This window comes from Zosterops lateralis (genome assembly GCF_965231275.1).
Source record: "Zosterops lateralis genome assembly, chromosome: 14".
NCBI classification, from domain to species: Eukaryota; Metazoa; Chordata; class Aves; order Passeriformes; family Zosteropidae; genus Zosterops; species Zosterops lateralis.
In genome coordinates, this window is record NC_139774.1 from 65,856 (window position 1) to 83,537 (window position 17,682).

Genomic DNA, 17,682 nt, shown 5'->3' on the forward strand with positions numbered 1-17,682 from the left:
TCTCTTGGTGATATCTGAGCTCTTAAATCTACCAATACTGCTTTTATCTGATTAGTTTACTAGTGATAATTTTACTCTGATACTTTTCTATCCTTTTCCTAAACTTTCTTGACCTCAGCTTGTCAGGGGTTGTGTGGAGCATCTGATGAGGTGTCTTGTGGTGTGGTTTTTTGTTTGTTTGTTTGTTTTGTTTTGTTTTGTTTGTTTGTTTTTTGGGGTGGGGGTGCTTTCTTGTGGTTGCTTGGGTTGGTGGGAGTATTTTGGTTTATTTTCTTGTTCCATGTTTGTTTTTGGTTTTATGACATTGTGGGTTTTTTTCCCCATAAACTGTGTTTCCATCCAAATAAACCTATTGCTCTTGTTTTGAGTTGTTACTCTGGCAAATTTGCCTCTTGAAAGTATTATGATATGGCTCCCCTGGGTAGAATTTGGAAAGCACCCTCGTGCTGTCATAACTACCTAGATGGCACCAGTCTGGTTTGTGTCTCCAGCTACTAGAAAAGAAAAAGCAGACATAGACTGATAAATGCTATTGGTCTTCTGTACAGAATTGTTTCTCTCAGCTATGGTGAGAAACATGGTAATGGTCTCATGGAATTAATTTTGTGTCTTTTAGTCACTGCGCTCTTGAATGCTGAAAAAAAGCCCATGTTAATCTTTATAATTTGTACTTTCATTATTCACAGTCAGGTAAATTCTTAATTTCTGATCTCATATCTCTGATTACTGCAATCAGATGTCAGTGTCTGGTGTTGACATGGAACTTGGTTCAATTAAAAGATGGGGAAAACCTGAATTACAGATTAGTTGTTGATTCTTCTTTTTAACTAAGTTCTATAATTGGAAACTTTTTCTAATCTTAATAGGCTTAAATATATTGCTGTACAGTGCTGTGATTTGAGGTCATGAAGTATTTTCACTGAGTTTATAAATTTCATTTTTTTTAATATACTGCCTTCCTGTAAAGTCTTGATATTTTATAGCTGCATAAAATACTTTCTCTCAACACCATCTGAGAGACTTTAAATTTCACTTGGTGATTTGCTGCATTTCCATGTAGATAAATTCTGTGCAACCATGGACATAACCAGTGTTAACTTTCATAACATAAAATGATGGAACATGTATGTTGCTAATCTTGTTCCAAAAGAGCTACTGCAGGTTTTTATTCATGACTGTTAAAAAAAATTCCTACTTTCCAGTGAAGAACCATCTGGGCATCAGACTTCTTGTAATGTTCCATTCATTCAACTTTTTGCAGAAGATGTGAGACTACAGGAGCCCCTCATTTATTCTTTTTTTTTTTTTTTTTTCTTTTTAGGTGGCTGAGAAAGTGAGACCTTAATTTATTAGGTGTCTCATGCTAAAAAACATATGTTTTCATAGTGCAAACTGGATCTGGAGTCTTCTTCTGTGTAGCATACCCAGCCTGTAACCTGCCGCCAGCTGTAGCGTGCTCAAGGGGCAGGCTGTGGCTGTACCAGCCATCCTGGCAGCCTGCTGAATTATTTCACAGCCTGTGACTGGAAATGGAATCATAGGATGGTTCTATGGCCTATTCAGATGTCTATTACGTGACAAAAGATACATATTTTATGACTGACCTTGCCTGAAAAGTTCCCTTTTTCTTTTCCTTGAAAAAGCAACAAAACAACGACCACCATAAAAACAAAACTTGCTTTAAACTCTTCTAAACTGTCCATTCTCAAGCTGCTCACCTAAAAATACCAAGAGTAGGATTTTTAGGGTTTATTTTTTTTCTTTAGTTTCTGGGTTTTGTTGTCTTTTTAAAGGCTGTTTTAGCTCTTATTTGCATTTCAAAGTCCTTCTTTCTGACAGATATATGCAGTACATTTTTCGTTCATGAAAGAGCACATTTATGAGATTGGAGTACATATGTGAGGGTGTTAAATGACCTACCTTTGTGGTAAAGGCTATGGTTCTTGTATTTCTTCTGAAGATTTCCAGGACCTTTGCAGTGTTCATGTGCTTTTTAGTCCAGGGAAAATACTTTGATGCTTTGGAAAGCAGCTCTTGGACACAGTGTTATGAGAGAATGTTTGAAGAAAAAAAGCCCAACCATAAAACAGTTTTGTCATGCAGATGTTTTATGTTTTCTGACATAAAATGAAGTTTAGCTATTCTTCACTACTCTCTGAAGTATTTAGGATTTTCTAATATCTTTAGGCAAACCTGATAACCATTATTTTGGAGCATGTATAACAGTTTGGCTTTTTCAACAGTCTATAATTCAAGCATGTTGCTAACACTCTTTATGTTTATTTGTATTAATATCTACTGGTGAAGCATCTGGGTTTTTTATCCTCTTCTAGAAGGTCTCATGAGACTAATAGTGTGCTATTATCCCTGCAGTTTATGGATTCCATTGTCTTAAATCATGCTCTCAACTTTGCCTCACCCATTCAGTGTAATTTTCCTTCTATTTGCAATTTTTCTCCAGTTTCAGCTGGAAAAGCAACTGATGTATTAAAAAGATCAAACACTTTCGTGCTTTTCTGAAACCAGTTTATCAGGTGACTTCTTGGAGGTAGATGTGCCGAAGACTGGGATTCGATCACTTGCATTCAATACCTCCTTGACCTAATGTCAAAATGAGGTGTCACTCAGCAGCCCTGCCCTGAAGCTGCAACTGAGTTAGGAAGTCAGCTATGAGTCAGTTAAATACTCGAGGTTTCTGCTGAAGTCAGCAGTAACAGCACAGCTGACACTATTATTTCTCCTCACTGTGTTGTAAAATGGATGGCTTTTCCTGAGTTGGTGCTTGGAATGCTGCAGGCTGAGCCACAGCACTGAGCAGCTTACATAAGCAGCTCACATCTCAGCCAAAATTTCACTTCACTTTTTTCATCTCCTTCAGTGACAGACCAAATCTTCTAATACACTCTGCTACACTAAGACCAAAGAATAGAAGTCCTGTGCATAAAGCACAGACAGTAGGGCATTCCTAGAAGAACTGTATTCCTTCAGAAAATGCAGAGGTGACCCTTGGGTGGCCATTTTGGGAGGAGTAAAGACACCTTGTGTAATAAATCGGCTCTTAAGCTTATGCTGAGCATTTACTTGACAGATACTGGCAGTGTATTCTTGCAAAGGCTACCAAGTGTAGCATGTTAAAACATCACAGAGTAGAAACTGCCAGGAACATTACAGTTACTTGAGCAATGTTGTCTTGTTCTCAGGCCAGTTAATCTGTCCTGAAGTATACTGCAAGAATCCTTACTTGCAGATTAACCTATTTAGCATGCTGAGACTTTCTGAAAATCTGGCTGGAATTAGAAGAGGTAAGAAGTAGAATCAGAGAGCAGTTTAGGTTAAAAGTACCTTCAAGATGATCAAGTTCTCAGCAAGTCAGTGTAGATCCCTCTTCAGCTACCATTGTTGCTGCCTCATCAAAGTTGGAGAAACATTATCTTATTGCAAGCTGATGAAATATGAATCTCGCTAATCCAGAAAAACAGCTTCTCTTTACAAACTTCTGCAATTGTTTTCTTGGTGGTGCAGTTTGGGGTTTTTTTTTTGGCCTGGGAAGAATGCTAGTCAATAATAGTCCTGTAACTTTTGTTCATCTTCCAACAGAATCATCATCAAGAACAATCAAGAATGCCAACCTTCTTGGCATCAAGAAGAAAAACTACATGTGAGAGTGCACAGCACTTGAATAATGGGACTTTTAATAGTTTCAGGAAAACACTATTATTCATATAGATATATAAACGGCCTGTAAAACTAAAGAATTCTTCAGGGTATAAAAATCTGTCCACATTCTTCCTGTGTTCCTTACAACTTCCAGTCAGCTCAAGCACTATTCCTGTGGTCTCAGCATCAATGCTAGTGAAAATTATGTATAGTCAAACAGATTTCAAGGATGAATTTAATATTGTGCTGCTGCTTTCTTTCTGCTGGCAGGAGCTTTAATGCTTAATATATACTTTAATCATCTACTCTGCCTTGAGAAAGTGAGTTATGCAACTGTAATGGTCACTGTTTGTATGGAAGCAATTCTCATAGGAAGCATTTTTCTGGATCTCAGAAAAATAGCATTTTAAATCAGATTTCTTGTAGACTTAAAGGTATAATCCAATAATATTAAAATACCCCCAACCAAACAGAAACCTCCAAAGGCTATATTGCTTCTTGTTGCTGCTGTATATTGCTGCTGTAAGAAGCACAGTTTGTTATTGAAACTTCAGTCTAGTGAATTACAACTTTTGTAGATGAAAAAATAATAGAAAACTGTTTGCAGAGGCTCAAAAGAGTAATTAATCAGCCTCATGCACTGGAAAAACACTTCGTTTTGATGTTAAGTGAAAGTGTGAAGGAAAAAGAATATATGACTTTAACATCTCAAAATGGAGAAAATAACCAGCTATGTACACATGAACAAAGGAATATTTAAAAACAAGTACAGTCTTCTGTGGTGCCTATACATTTTGTTTCCTGCAACAGAATATTTGGCTTTTCACATTAACATCCCACTTCTTTTGGGTAAAAGAAGAAGCTGTGTTTGGCAAGAATCCAGAAAAATGGACTTTTCCAATTTGTGTGTGATTTTCCCTCTGCACAGCTGTTTTTACTTGGAATATTTCTTGCCAAATAGGAAATTTTACTTTGCTAGAGGAAAGAATTTGTGTAAGGTTTTTCTTCAGGTGCTTGCAATGGGTATGAGCTGGAAGAAAAGAACCATTTTTGTGTAACAATTGACTTGCCTTATTTTTGGAGGAGGTAAGTCTGGAGACACAGCTTGCACCCTGAATTAATTTTCATCTGCTACTATGAGGGATAACTATGATTAGGGAGGTGAGGAGGATGTGGCTTTAGGGGGTAGTCTTGGGAAGCCAAGGGCAGATTGGAGAGCAGTTACTCCTGGTATTTATGTTTCATGCTGAGTTCTGAGCTCAGCAAGATCATGAATTTTTGCTCTTTAAACCCAGGTCCCTGACTGCTGAGTAAGTGGAGCCACAGGGTCTGACAGCAAGATCCAACCTTCACTGATCTCTGCTGAGCCAGAAGGGAGGCAAAGTGATGGGTGACCAATTTGCTGGACTAGAGAGTAAAGCAGTCATGAGCAAGTTCTACTTTGCAATCTGGAGACTGCTTAAAAATGAAATTTGGAGTAAAGTTTTCAAAGAGCCATTTCCACAGCTAGTTCGTTCACCTCCTTTGCTACCAGTACAGTGCATTATCTTCAACAACTATTCTACCTGTTAGGTTACTTTTTAAACTGCTACCACACTTCTGCCTCAGCTTTTTATGAACTGTCTCTTCCCCTTCCCATCCCATTTGGTCACCCAAACCATCTGTACCTGTGCCAGCTGAACTTTTACTTTCCTGGAATGAGAAAGGTTTGAGTTGTAAATGCAAACAACTTCTGGTGCATTTCGCAGGAGTATTGTGTGAGGATGTACTTTCCTCCTTGTGGATATAGCTCTCCTATATTATCTTTCGAGGTTTAGCTTTTTTCTAAATTTTAACGGCCACTTCCTTTCATTTGCTGATCATAGTGAAAAACAAACTCTGACATTGTTTTGTTAGTAATGTTGGAGAATTCATGTGCTGGGTTAATATTTCAGCCTTTCTTACAATAAAAAATACAGAATTGTATCACATTATGAGAATAATTAATTTAAATTTGTATCTATTCCCTGAAACATCCCTGTGAATAATAGCTCCTAGTGGTTCATCAACCAAAACCACTGTGGTAAAAAAGCTTGTACCAGTTTTGTCTCAGATGACAGTCAAATGCAGTATGCAGAAAGTACCTCATGTTCCACCTGTGTCTAATGGCGATTTAAAATCTGCCTGAGAGAAACAGTTATTTTCAGAGAACAGAGAAAATCTCTCTACAGGCATCAGAACATTCCTGGAAGACTTGGCTCTGGAAACAAACATGTCTCTTTCGTCAAGTATCTTGGTACTAGGCATGCAAACTTTTGTGGTTACTTTGACTTGCTGTATTTATTAAGACATCACAGATCTATTTTACTTGTTGTGGTTTAAGAATGGTGTTCCTCAGTTAAGTGTCCCTACAGAAACACTCCAAACCACGAGTTGCTTGTTCGCTCTCCTCTCCTCTTCCCTACGTTGATGATGTGGAGAGGAGAACTGGAGGCACAAAAAGTAAAGATCACAGGTTGAGAAAAGAACAATTTACTGGAAACAGCAATGAAAATACAACGAGCAGTAACAGAAACAATATTAATAAAAGAATGTACAGGAAACAGTTTGCACCCGTTCCCATCCCCCACAATACCTGACCATTCTCTCTGCAACGCTACCCTAGTCGGCAGCAGCCCTTCCCGAGAAAATGAGCTGAGGTGCTACAGAATAACCTCTGGGTCCTGGCCATGCCCCCTCCTGGCGACTGCAGAAATTACCCCTATCTTGGCCAGAATCAGGACACTAAATTCTTTATATCATAACTTCCTTTTTGTATCAGTTTTATAATCTATGTAAATGGCAGCCAGATAGCCTTCCTTGAGTAGCACACTTGTCTCAAATAAGACAAGGCTAAGATTTGAGTTAAATAGAAAAACATATTTTTAGTATAGGCTTCTTTACCATACCCTGTACTTTACGCATGTATTTCTTCGTATACAATTGGTGTCAGATGATTAGAGTGCAAATCTTGTTAAATTTGTGTATGTGTATTTTTGTTTTGAGGGGGTTTCTCCCTTACCTTTCTCAAAAGCAGAGAGATCCACAATAAAAAAATATACCTTTTTTGCACCATAACAAAGTTGCTTTTCTCAGCAGATGAGTATGCCATGAGTACATACTGTGTTGATGTATAAGGATATAAAGGCTGTATCTGCCAGTGATGATGTATATGGATCTGGCACCAACTGATCTCAACCAGACAGAAAATTAACACCCTATCTAAAAGGTGGAAGAAGAGTTTAGTAGTAAATGTGAATTGTAGCTTTGTAAAGCAACTGTACCTCCTAAAGCCCAAGGAAACAATACAGGATAACTAAGTCTGTGTGTTTATGAGGTATTTTCAGGTATTCCTGGGAATCAGCAGTATTTTGTCCTTGTGTAATGGATTGCCATCTGTAGTGGTTGCTATTCAATTTTTTGGAATGCCTGCCCTTGAATTAACACCTGGTATTAAGAGTCACAAAATGACAATAAGACAGGCAGAACAAATTATCTTAGTAGCTTCCAACAATTGCAACAATCTATGCTAGATATGTATTTTTTACTGCCAAGCAGAAAGAACAGAAACATACTGACTAATTTTTACCAGAACAATAATCAGACAACCACCAGTAAACATGAGTGTAGGCCAGAGGAAAGCAAAGAGGAGGCCTTTTGAGGGATAAAGTCTGCTTAAAATGACGCTGGTCTGTGTTCCTCCAGGGTCATAGTAACATGGGAAAGTCTGGTATTTTTTGAAATTGCTTGCAATTGTTTCTATTCGTGCTTTAACTTCTTTAGAGTTCTCCAACTTGTCTGGGACATATGAGCACTGAAATAAGAAATCAAGGTGATTAATTATAACAAATACTCCAATAATAAGTTTTTAGTTAGGTCAGAGTGAGTGAAAAAATCATGCTAGTACTGACAAAATCTTATGTTGTTTGGCATCCCTGGAGAATGTCTTGGTTTCATTATGTCCATTTGACATGCTTCCCTGTTTCCAACAGCATGTCTATGACCTCAGTCTACAGATTTACAGATTGGAGATATGTTGTTGGAAACCAATAACACACATGCTCAAAAAATTCCTGCAGGCTTTGACACTGTCACTTCATTATTACAATGCCATGCTCCAGTTCCTAACAGAGCTTCTAGGCACTGCCACAGCAGGAGAGTGTTCATTGTGCAGAAATTCACACTGACTTGTCAGTGTGCATGAGAATGAAGTTGTTTCATGGGACACCTCTGGTTGTATATAGTGAAAAATACAACAAGTGTGGCTGTTGGAGGCTTCCTACCTGTCCTTGTAAAACAGAACTATTTTGACCTGTAGTAATAATGCAGTTATTTTGTTTTCAGTGGAAATATGCTTTGAAGCAGTAATTTTTTTATTGCTGTTGTTCATAAACTTTTTTTTCTGCAGTATTATTTTGTGTATAAAATAATGCTTGAATGTAATAAACTGAAACCTGGCCGAAGCAAAGGAAGGGATGGTTCCTGACCTGAAAATTTTACTTGCATTAATGCAAGTTGGTATGGCGTCAAAAAGTTGCCTCCCCTCGCAGTGAACAAGACTCTTGTTTCCATCTGTGGTTGGTAATATCTGTTTGCTCCTTCATTGCATATAGCTTTCCATGAGACAGTCATTATAAAGAATAGGCATTAGTCAGAAAAATTCTCTTCAGCTGAAGTGTTCTATGCTATTAGGTTTGCACTGTGGGAAGCTATAATCTATATAAATGCTTTGCACTTGTAATCTGAGTTTGTTTGTTCTGGATTCCGAAAGTACTTCAGTTTTGGGCATCCAGATCTGAATTTTCACTATTTGTTTCTTCTTTCTGTCTAAAATGTGTATCATGTTGTCATTTTCGCCTTTATTCCCTGCTTCAAAATATACACCTAAAACCAAGTAAAATTGGGATTTGTGCTCTTACTTTGGATGATTTTAAACTTGATGTCTCTCGTGCTGAGCACGACAGCTTATAAACTATTTGTTACAATGGGTCATCAACTGGGAGATGTACATATTTTAAAATGGTCATAAATGTTGTATATTTGTGTTGGTGTAATTCCCTCTTAAAAATTGTTAACTTAATATTTAATGAAATAAAATCCAAAACTGTGTAATTTCTGGAATGTTTTGAAATTGTCTTGGTCTAAGCCCAGATGTTAACATGCAAAACATGAGTAACTCCTGCTGTTACTGTGCTGCTTGGTTTAAAAATTACCAGCCCCTCTCCTCAAAGGTGTTAGATAGTGTTGTAGTCCTAGCCAAAACTGTCACAAAATAGTAGCAGAGAATGAGTACGCAATCTGTGTTGCAAGTACCTTAGGATTTTTTTCCAGAGTATCTTCAGTCTGGTAGAGCATAACCTCCTGTCCTGAGGCTGTCAGATTAACCCACACCTGTAGACAGGGATAAGGAAAGATTTCCTCATCCTCTGAGCCTTTGCTGTTTGGGCAGAAAACTTTGTCCTTGATGTTGGCTTTGAGTACCTTGCACACAGTTTCTGTTGTCCAAACACTACAAAAACAAAACAAAAAATATTCCTTTGAAGCTCATCAGAAGTATCTGTTGCAAGTTGCATGTGAGAATACATCTGTGTGTGGTGGCTTGGCTGGAGTTCATAGCTGCTCCATCCTGCTGTGATGAACTGTGTCCACCGTGACTCTGTGGCTGCACCTGGAGAAGGGCTGCCATAACAAGTAAGTTTGGGAAAGTATGTGTGTTGGTTCTGTGGGTTTTTGGTGTTTGTTTGTTTGTTTATTTTTTTAATGTTGTTGTTTTTTATGCATTCTTGGTTTTCATTTAGATTCTGACCTCCCCATCTGTAACTGGCTTTATGTTATTCAAGAAAGAAAAATTGTTATGGATTTTAAAGTTTGGTAGTAAATACCTGGAATGCAGTATTCATGTCTCAGAAATATTTTGACTGATTTCATTCAATAAACCTCAGAACTCAGATCAATACACATGTTTTTCCCCACTTCTCTTTTTCTTTATTTCATGGGCCTCTTGCATAAATAAATATCAGGATTTTGCCTGGAAAAAAGTTAATTTTTGCTGTTGTTTATCTTTTCTTCTCAAGAGTTACTTTTCTATTATTGATAACACATTAAATTTTGCTCACAGTAGTACACTCTTGTGGCAGAGAAAGTCAAGAAACAGTCTCACTCCAGTTCTTATGAAATGACTCTTGATACATGTATGAATCTTTTGTAATGTAACCTGGAGGAAGGAAAATACATATATGAATTACGCTGTTATAAAGGGAATGGTTTTCTAATAGTTTTGAGATTAAAGATGTCCTAGCAAGAATGGTGAGGTGGATGTCCTCGCTTTCTCTGTCATAATCCTGAATATATGACCAAGTGAGCTGCACTCTTTATTTTTTTACTCTGAAATTTTGCAAATCGATTTTGTGTGTGTAGGTAGAACTTGCAAAGTTAAATAAAAAGGGTGGGCATTAGCAAGCCCTTCAGCATTCATTATGTTCTGTAATATTTGGTGTGGCAAACTGGGTTGTTGAAGGTGCTAGTTTTTTATGATGGTTAATTTGGAAGTAAGATACAGATTCTTGAGTGAACAATTTTACCATGAGTTGTGTTGCACAAGCTTTATGAAACACAACACTCTCCTGTCCATGAAAGAGCTTTTTTGAACTGTTTTTTTTTTTGTTTTTTTTTTTTTTTTTTTTAAATGCAAGACTTGGCTTTTCATTGCCAAGCCTTGATAAGCACTGGCTTTTTGATTCTACAGTAAATGTCTTAATTTAGTCTATTTTGTTTAGCTCTGAGGAAAATAATTTCCTATTTTTTGTGCTCACTTGTGCCTGATGAATTCTTGGCACACTTTTTTCTCTTCTGTCATAAATCCTTATGAGCTCTTTGAAAGCACTTTGTTTATCGTACAATGTACTTACATGTATTTTATCACTGTTTTAATTATTGTATATAATACTAACAGGAAAAAGAATAGCTTTTTTTCATAAACAAATAGCTCTTATTACCTGTTAGTGTAAAATGGCACAATGGTGATCCCAATAAAAAAGTACATCATCATGGAGCATGCAACCATTCCCAGTCCCAGGCAGAGGGCTCTTGTTTCCCCTCTCTTTTGTGCAGTCACCAACTTCTTTCCCAGCATGATTTAGAGTTGTGAAACGTGAACAACGTCTTTTTGGTGTAAAATGAAATAGAGAAAAGAAAGGGAAAACATTACAATTATTGTAGTTATGTAACAAGTTTCTGAAATATAATTGATGAAGGAACAGCCCATTTTTGCAAAAACTAGAACTGAAAACCCCCAACTAAATTTGCTGTGTTTTTTCTTATCATTAGACTTGTCTTTCATTTTTTTAATTTATCATGTAGTACCTTAAGAAGTGCCCCCGTCTGTGTGTAAGCCAGGAGGTTAGTTAGGATAACTTCTGGGGAGAATTCTATTACCAATCCAATTGTCCTCAGTCTTAATTCAGTATTTTTTATGTTGCTGCTTCTCTGAAGTTGGAGTTGTTTTCTGTATATTAGTAAAGGCTGTAAGAAGGGAAAACCTTACCAGAGTAGAAACCTTTTTACATTATGCTTTTTCTTCTGGAGTAGTTTGAAATGGGGTTGTCTTATTTCAAAAGATCTGAAATAATTAAAAATTTAGCATTTGAGATTTCTGACTTCTTCAGGTTTGCTTGGCTTTGTCCATTCAGAGGTGCTCCAAGGAGTGGAGTGTTGGTGTAACTGGTCTAACACTCCTGCTGTTCGAGGAGTGTTGGTATGACTCTGGGGAACTAACTCTTGGGCAGATCTGTCTGAACCTGAGCTCAGAAATGACTGGCATTAGCCCCTCCACTCCCTTGACAAAGAGCATTTTAAATGATCCACCATAAATGATGTTTTGTTGAAGAGAATCTGAAAATTATTGCTGTGAGTCCACATGCCAATAAATCATTATGAGTGATGTATAGGTTTCTATAGAAATAGTACAGAACTTTCACTGCAAGTTCAACTCATCACCAGTATCTGCTCCATTGACAGCTGTGATTACAGGTTTGTGGGGTTTTGTTTTTTCATGAAAACATGGCAAAAGCTGTTTTTATGGAAATGACAAGACTGGCAAGATTTGTATGGGCTTTTTTGGGGATAAGAGAGGAAAGCAGAGCAGAAGGAGAAAAAAGAAAATGTTACATTCATGTCAAATCAGTTTTCCTTTCTGTTCTGCACAAGGCAGCGTTGCAGAGCTTTAGGCAGTGCATTTTCAGGATTTTAGTTTCAGGTGTGTGCAACTTTTTAGTGTTTATCCTTACTGGCTGGCCTTCAGAATGGCATGGCTCCTGCCTAAATCCATCTGTGTTCAGACTTAAATTTATATACAGTGTAAGACAAGCCCAAACCAAAGTTGGCAAATAGGCTTTTCAGGTTATCTGTGAGCAGATGATCTCCAGCTGCTACAGGCTGGCAGAGCTATGGTGTGACTGCAATTAGGGGACCATGCTGAATTTGGTGAAAGATGAGATAGCCCTCAAAGCTATGATCATCAGCTCTTAAAGAAACAAATGGAAATATATTCTGAATATTCTTTCCCTTCCTGCTGCTTCTGGTTTTCACTGGTAAAAGTGCCTCACTTTAACTGTTCAATGATCAAAGGAAAAAGGTATTTGAAAATTAATATACTGTTCTTTTTATACTGCTATAACATCTGAATGTTAGTTCTCTTTGCAATAAAAATCTAGATATCTGTGGACAGTAAAACAGCTTTGATAATTTAGCAGAACTTGTGGTTAGCTGCAGATTTTAAGTATATATTTTGAAGTTGGTAGTACGTGATATCATCAAAGTGGAAGGCTGTTTTTAGGTGTCCCTAGAAACGAAATGAGTTATTTTTAGAATACTGAACTTTGTCCACTTTCATAATTAAGTCCACTTTAAATAAAACATCCACATCCACTGTGAATATTGCATACAGCATTTTGAGAGGAATTGTTTTTCTGATGATCACTGTATAATTCAGTGGTATTGTAAGAAGCATGTCAATTTGAAAATTGCCAAAGATGAACCTTCCCTTTTTACTGCCATTTGAGTTTAATACAGAATGTGAGCTAGTGCCCTTAAGTAAGGCTGTACTGTGTTTTGCTTGGTTAGTGGGGCTATAGGTAGAATATGTGGTATCAAATGTTCCCAGCGCACTTGTGCTGCACCTTGCATACTCACATGTAACTGTGGAGAGGCATGTGCAGCACATGCACACTAAGTTTCGGTGACTATTCCTTGGAACCTTCCATCATTTCTTTTTGCTTGGAAAGTGGGAAATAACACTTAAAAACCCTAAAGAATTCCAAAGCACTTAGAATATTGGAACACTGTACAACAAAGTAACTTAATACCAATTGTTATTAAGCTGGCTCTCCTTTACCTATTGTGCAGCTTGTTCAGAGGGGAAAGTGGAATAAAGGAACATTATCAGCCCTGGAGCACAGACCCTGAGACGAAATGGTACTGGAGTAGCAGGTTCTTATAGCATGGTGGAGAAATAATGATAGATGAGTGAAAACCTGTATTTTTAGCAAGAAATTCTTACATACAGTAGCAATGATTGATCTTTAATTTTCTGTGAGAAACTGAAAAAAATGAAAGACTGGTACTGCCACTGTGACTTGTAGAAAACTTCAAGTGTCCTAGAGGTATTAACATATTGAATTTTTATGAACCATAATATTTATGAAGCTATCCCATTTACATTGAGAAACGGTGGGTTAATCAACCCCCTCGTTACATAGAAAACAAGAACTGTGGGACTATTAATCGAAGAATTAATAAGAAATCTAATTGTCCCAAAAGTCTGCTTGAATGCTAGCCCCACATGCAACGGATATACCACTAAACTCATCCTCCTAATAATCTAAAACTAGCAGGCCATTTTTTAAGACACAAAAGGAACCTATATGTGTAAATTGGAATTTTTTCTCAAATGGCCCAGAGATTAAATGCAGTGTTGTTCCCCATCCTGACACCAGAAAGACATCCTGAGCCTGGCTCTCTGCAAGGGCTGCTAAGTGATGCTGTTTGCCTTTGCTCTCTCAGTTCAGATAACTCCTCAACCTCAAAGGGAATAAAGACATGTAAATAATGGACTGAATGTTAACAAGAAAGGTTGATCTAAAAATATCACCCTGAATTCTTCTATAGACATAAAAAATAACCAGCTATGTGCTCAGGCAATGTAAAACAAGGGTGTTTACATCATTGTTGTGTTGCTGTAGCAAATTAGCTCTAAATGTTTTCCCTAAAACTGAAATATACATTTTCTGGTGCATTTTTTTTTCTGCTTTCAAATGTAGAAGACTAGAAAAATCTGTAACACTATTACATGTATGTGCACAATTTGAGGAAACACAGGACTGTGGAAGAAACCCATGTGCTTTTATTTTTTTCTTTCATACATAAACAGTACTATGTAGTACTGCTGAAAATCCTTAATTTTCTGGCTCTCAAGACAAAGCAAGGTTGCATACATATAGAAAACCATATTTATTTGGAATTTCTTCATTGTTTTAAAGGATACTTTTTTCAGATTAAAAGAATCTTCTGTCTCCTTGCTCCATCTATGTATATTAGAAGGAATGTTGAAATAGCTGATAGAGTGTTTCCTCTGACAAAACTGTTAAATCTTTTAAAATTAAACACCACAGAAGACTTGACTGGCCCAGGAAGTCTGACTGAAATTGAATAGAAAGATGTTGAAGTGTAAAAAGCAAGGCTTAGTCCAGCTTTCAAGAGAAAATCTAAATGTATTTTTGTACTGCAGATTTTCCGTGGTGGTTCCATACTTATTCGGAATATATAAAATGCAAACGTTTTGATAATGTTCCTTCTGCCTAATCTTCTTCAATCCAGTTAAATTATACAATACATTAGCTGTGCAATTTTGATGTATAATAATTGCATTCATAGCTGCTAGTGATAATCTTAGGGATGCCATCCACTCAGGTTTCAAATAGTTCCCTGTTTTAATTAGAGAGATATTTGATTCTTGGTGGGAAGTCTCTACCTCCTCCTACTCTCCCATCTTTGGGGAGTTTCCAGTAGTGTGATCTCTGTGAGTTCAGATGGGACTTCTCTCTCATGCTATTCCAGACTGCTCTTAATTTGGGTAAGGTATGAGTAGCACTGATGATTTTACCTCACTTGCAGAAGAAAGGCTGCTAAATCCCTCTCTTTAATTTAAGTTGGGAATAAATATTAACAGTAAGGTTAATATTTGTTGAGGTTTTTTGGTTTGTTTTTTCTTTCACTTGATTTATCCCACTATATGGTGAACCTCCAGTGAACATTTATGTATTGCTTTCAGATGAACATTATGTTCTAATACAGCATCATACCAAGAACAGTGATGCAAGTCATCCACATCTCTAAAATGATGAGGACTTTTTAAACAGGCCTGTACTCTTTGGCCTCTACTACTTCTACATGCATAACAGCCATTTGTTTTCTCCTGTCAAATGCCAACTTAAGCCACCTTGTTTTATTCTCAAAACTCCTTGTATAGACAAAATAAATATTGCCAACTTTGCTGAATTTGTAAGAGGAACACAGTACTTGGTGACAGTTTATTGGCCAAATGCTTTTTGTGAGAATCAGGAGGCAAAACTTTTAGATTTATAAATATGAGCTCTGTACTAGTTATGTTACTGGAACAGAGCTCATATTTAGGACTTACTTAGGACATACTTAGGACTGTTTCTAGGTAGAATTAGTTGGATCATTCACACTCACTTATCTGTGTTTCCATGGGTACTTCAAAACTGCTTAGATTCTTTCTTTCTGCTACAATCCTATGCTCATCATTTTCTCATCTTCTGCCCCACCACTACAACAGGCTGTAGTCAAAACTGCATTTGTGTTAGCACTTTCTTTCCCTTTCTCCACCCTCTGTTTCATCCTCTAGCAGTTACAGGCATTTCTTGCTGGTACTGGGGGAGTGCTGCAGCTGGGGAACATCAGTTTTTTTCATTACTTAAGTTTTCTGCGTGTCTGGGACCACAAATACTGTATGTTACAGAATGAGGTGATGCTGAGCCTTGATGGAAAAGTGCACAGAAAACTTTCTCATGTAGTTGTCTTGGAAACTGGAAACAGCAATATTTTGACTGTGTAACATGATACAACTGTTTATTTTATGAAATATGCTGTATAATTTTGCTTTATTACTGAACGGTTTACCAGATATGCCAGTAGAGTGAATTAAAGAAGTCAGTCATCTTTTTCAATTGTCTAAAAACATATGCAGTTGTTTAAGACTAATTCTATTAGCTTTTAAACATGGTGCTTCTTAAAAAAAGAAAAAATGGGGAAAAAAAGAAGTTACTTGCTCAGCTTGTTCTGAAATCTTTCTGGAGTACTTTTTCCTTTGATTTTATGCTGTAGAAGGCTGCACAGAAGAAAACAGTTCAAGAGCAGATTTTTGGGAAGCCTTCAAGAGTTCATGTGCCTGATTCCTAACTTAGGTGTAGGTAAGCACAGCCTCTAGAGTAATGCTGAACACCCAAACCCAAGCATTTACCATTAAAATGAATAAGAATTATGGTCTTATATGAGCTGCAGGTTCTTAATTAGTGAAAATATTATTGTTACTTTTGCTAACAGTTGTGAGGAATGATAAGATTGCATTCGGTTACAAAAGAGAGATCTCAGTCTGCATGCTACAGAAAAGTTATCCATACTGTCCTCCATAAGTGCTGAAGATATAGAAAGCCTTTTCCTTCCCAAAACACTGTACTTTTAAAAACACAAAGCTATCATGTGCTCCAAAGGAAGAACAGTTGTTTAGAAATATACTCACAGTTTTTGATGAAACTCTGCTTTCTCTGATGAAAAAAGTCTGTTACATGACAGACTTGGGATAGTAGTGGAGCTCAGAGCTGAAAGGGATTTTTACTTTTTTTTTCTTTTCCTGTACTTCTCTGGGTTTGCTTTGCTGTGGCTGATCTCCTAACTCAGTTCCTCTATTACAAAGTATTTTGTAACCATAAATGGTAAGGTATGAAAGAGCACTGTCCCTTTGGAAATTAATTGCTGGAAACCAGGAATCCACAATACTAAGACTGAGAAGTTTTCTCATACCTTAGAGCCCCTTTACATTCTGGTGGATTAGTGTTAAACTATGGACCCACTCTATTTGTAAAACTCTTTTATTTTAGAAATCTGACAGATGTTTTGGGTGAGATTTAAGGAGTTGAACGGTATTGATGATTAGTAGTATTGATTCTTAATAACCTGAGCCATTGCCAGCTGTGTGGGACTGCTTTTTGGCCACAGTTTTGAGTGAGTTTGGATGCAAAAGGTGATAAAATTCTGACTCTGTACATCAGAGCCTTATAGATAAGAATATCCATCATGCCATAGGGGTGTTAGTGTCTAGCATGTTCCTCTAGCCAAAAAGCTAAGCCTATTTCTGGGACATATAAACAGATAACTCCTAGCAGAGAGCTTCAGAAAAGAGCTAACTTTTTCTTTTTCCTGTTGGGTTTTAGTTTTTTTTTTTTGTTTGTTTTTTTGTTTTTGCTTTGTTTGTTTGTTTTGTGGGGTTTTTTTTTTTTTTTTTTTTTTTTTTTTTTTTTTGAAAGAGGGAAACTGTTATTGGGAGTCTAAAGGAACTTAAATGAGTTAATCCAGTAGAGTCATTTGGAGAGAACTGTAAACAAGGGTAGGTAAGATATTTTCCCCTCCCTCCCTGCTTTAGGTATCTCATAATTAGCTTTTTCAGTTTCAGCTGTTCTTCTAAACTTGCTTTTGGTAAAAGATTTGAAGTTGACAAGCTCAGAATGTTTATGCTGTCTAAGGATAACTGATGAATCTTCTTCAGTAGGACCTTTTTGTATTATTATAGATGCAGAAGAGAGCATATAAAGATAACTTGGATTTAGATAACTTTCTGGTAGACATTTACAGCTAAGTAAGAGGAAGTCTGCTACTATCATCTTGATTGACAAGATTTGTGATCATAGTAATTTTATAATACTTGAAGTGGTG

General features: G+C 36.9%; 1 protein-coding gene across 1 annotated transcript; it reads right to left on the bottom strand.

Moving 5' to 3' along the window:
- Positions 1–6,163: 6,163 nt before the first annotated feature.
- Positions 6,164–16,781, bottom strand: KCNMB1 (potassium calcium-activated channel subfamily M regulatory beta subunit 1). Its single transcript, XM_083871440.1, has 4 exons — positions 16,493–16,781; positions 10,671–10,836; positions 8,989–9,184; positions 6,164–7,489 (listed from the first exon to the last, which is right to left on the bottom strand). Exons 2-4 carry the CDS (start codon positions 10,805–10,807, stop codon positions 7,220–7,222), a joined length of 603 nt encoding a protein of 200 aa, XP_083727566.1. The 5' UTR covers positions 10,808–10,836; positions 16,493–16,781; the 3' UTR covers positions 6,164–7,219.
- Positions 16,782–17,682: the final 901 nt, after the last annotated feature.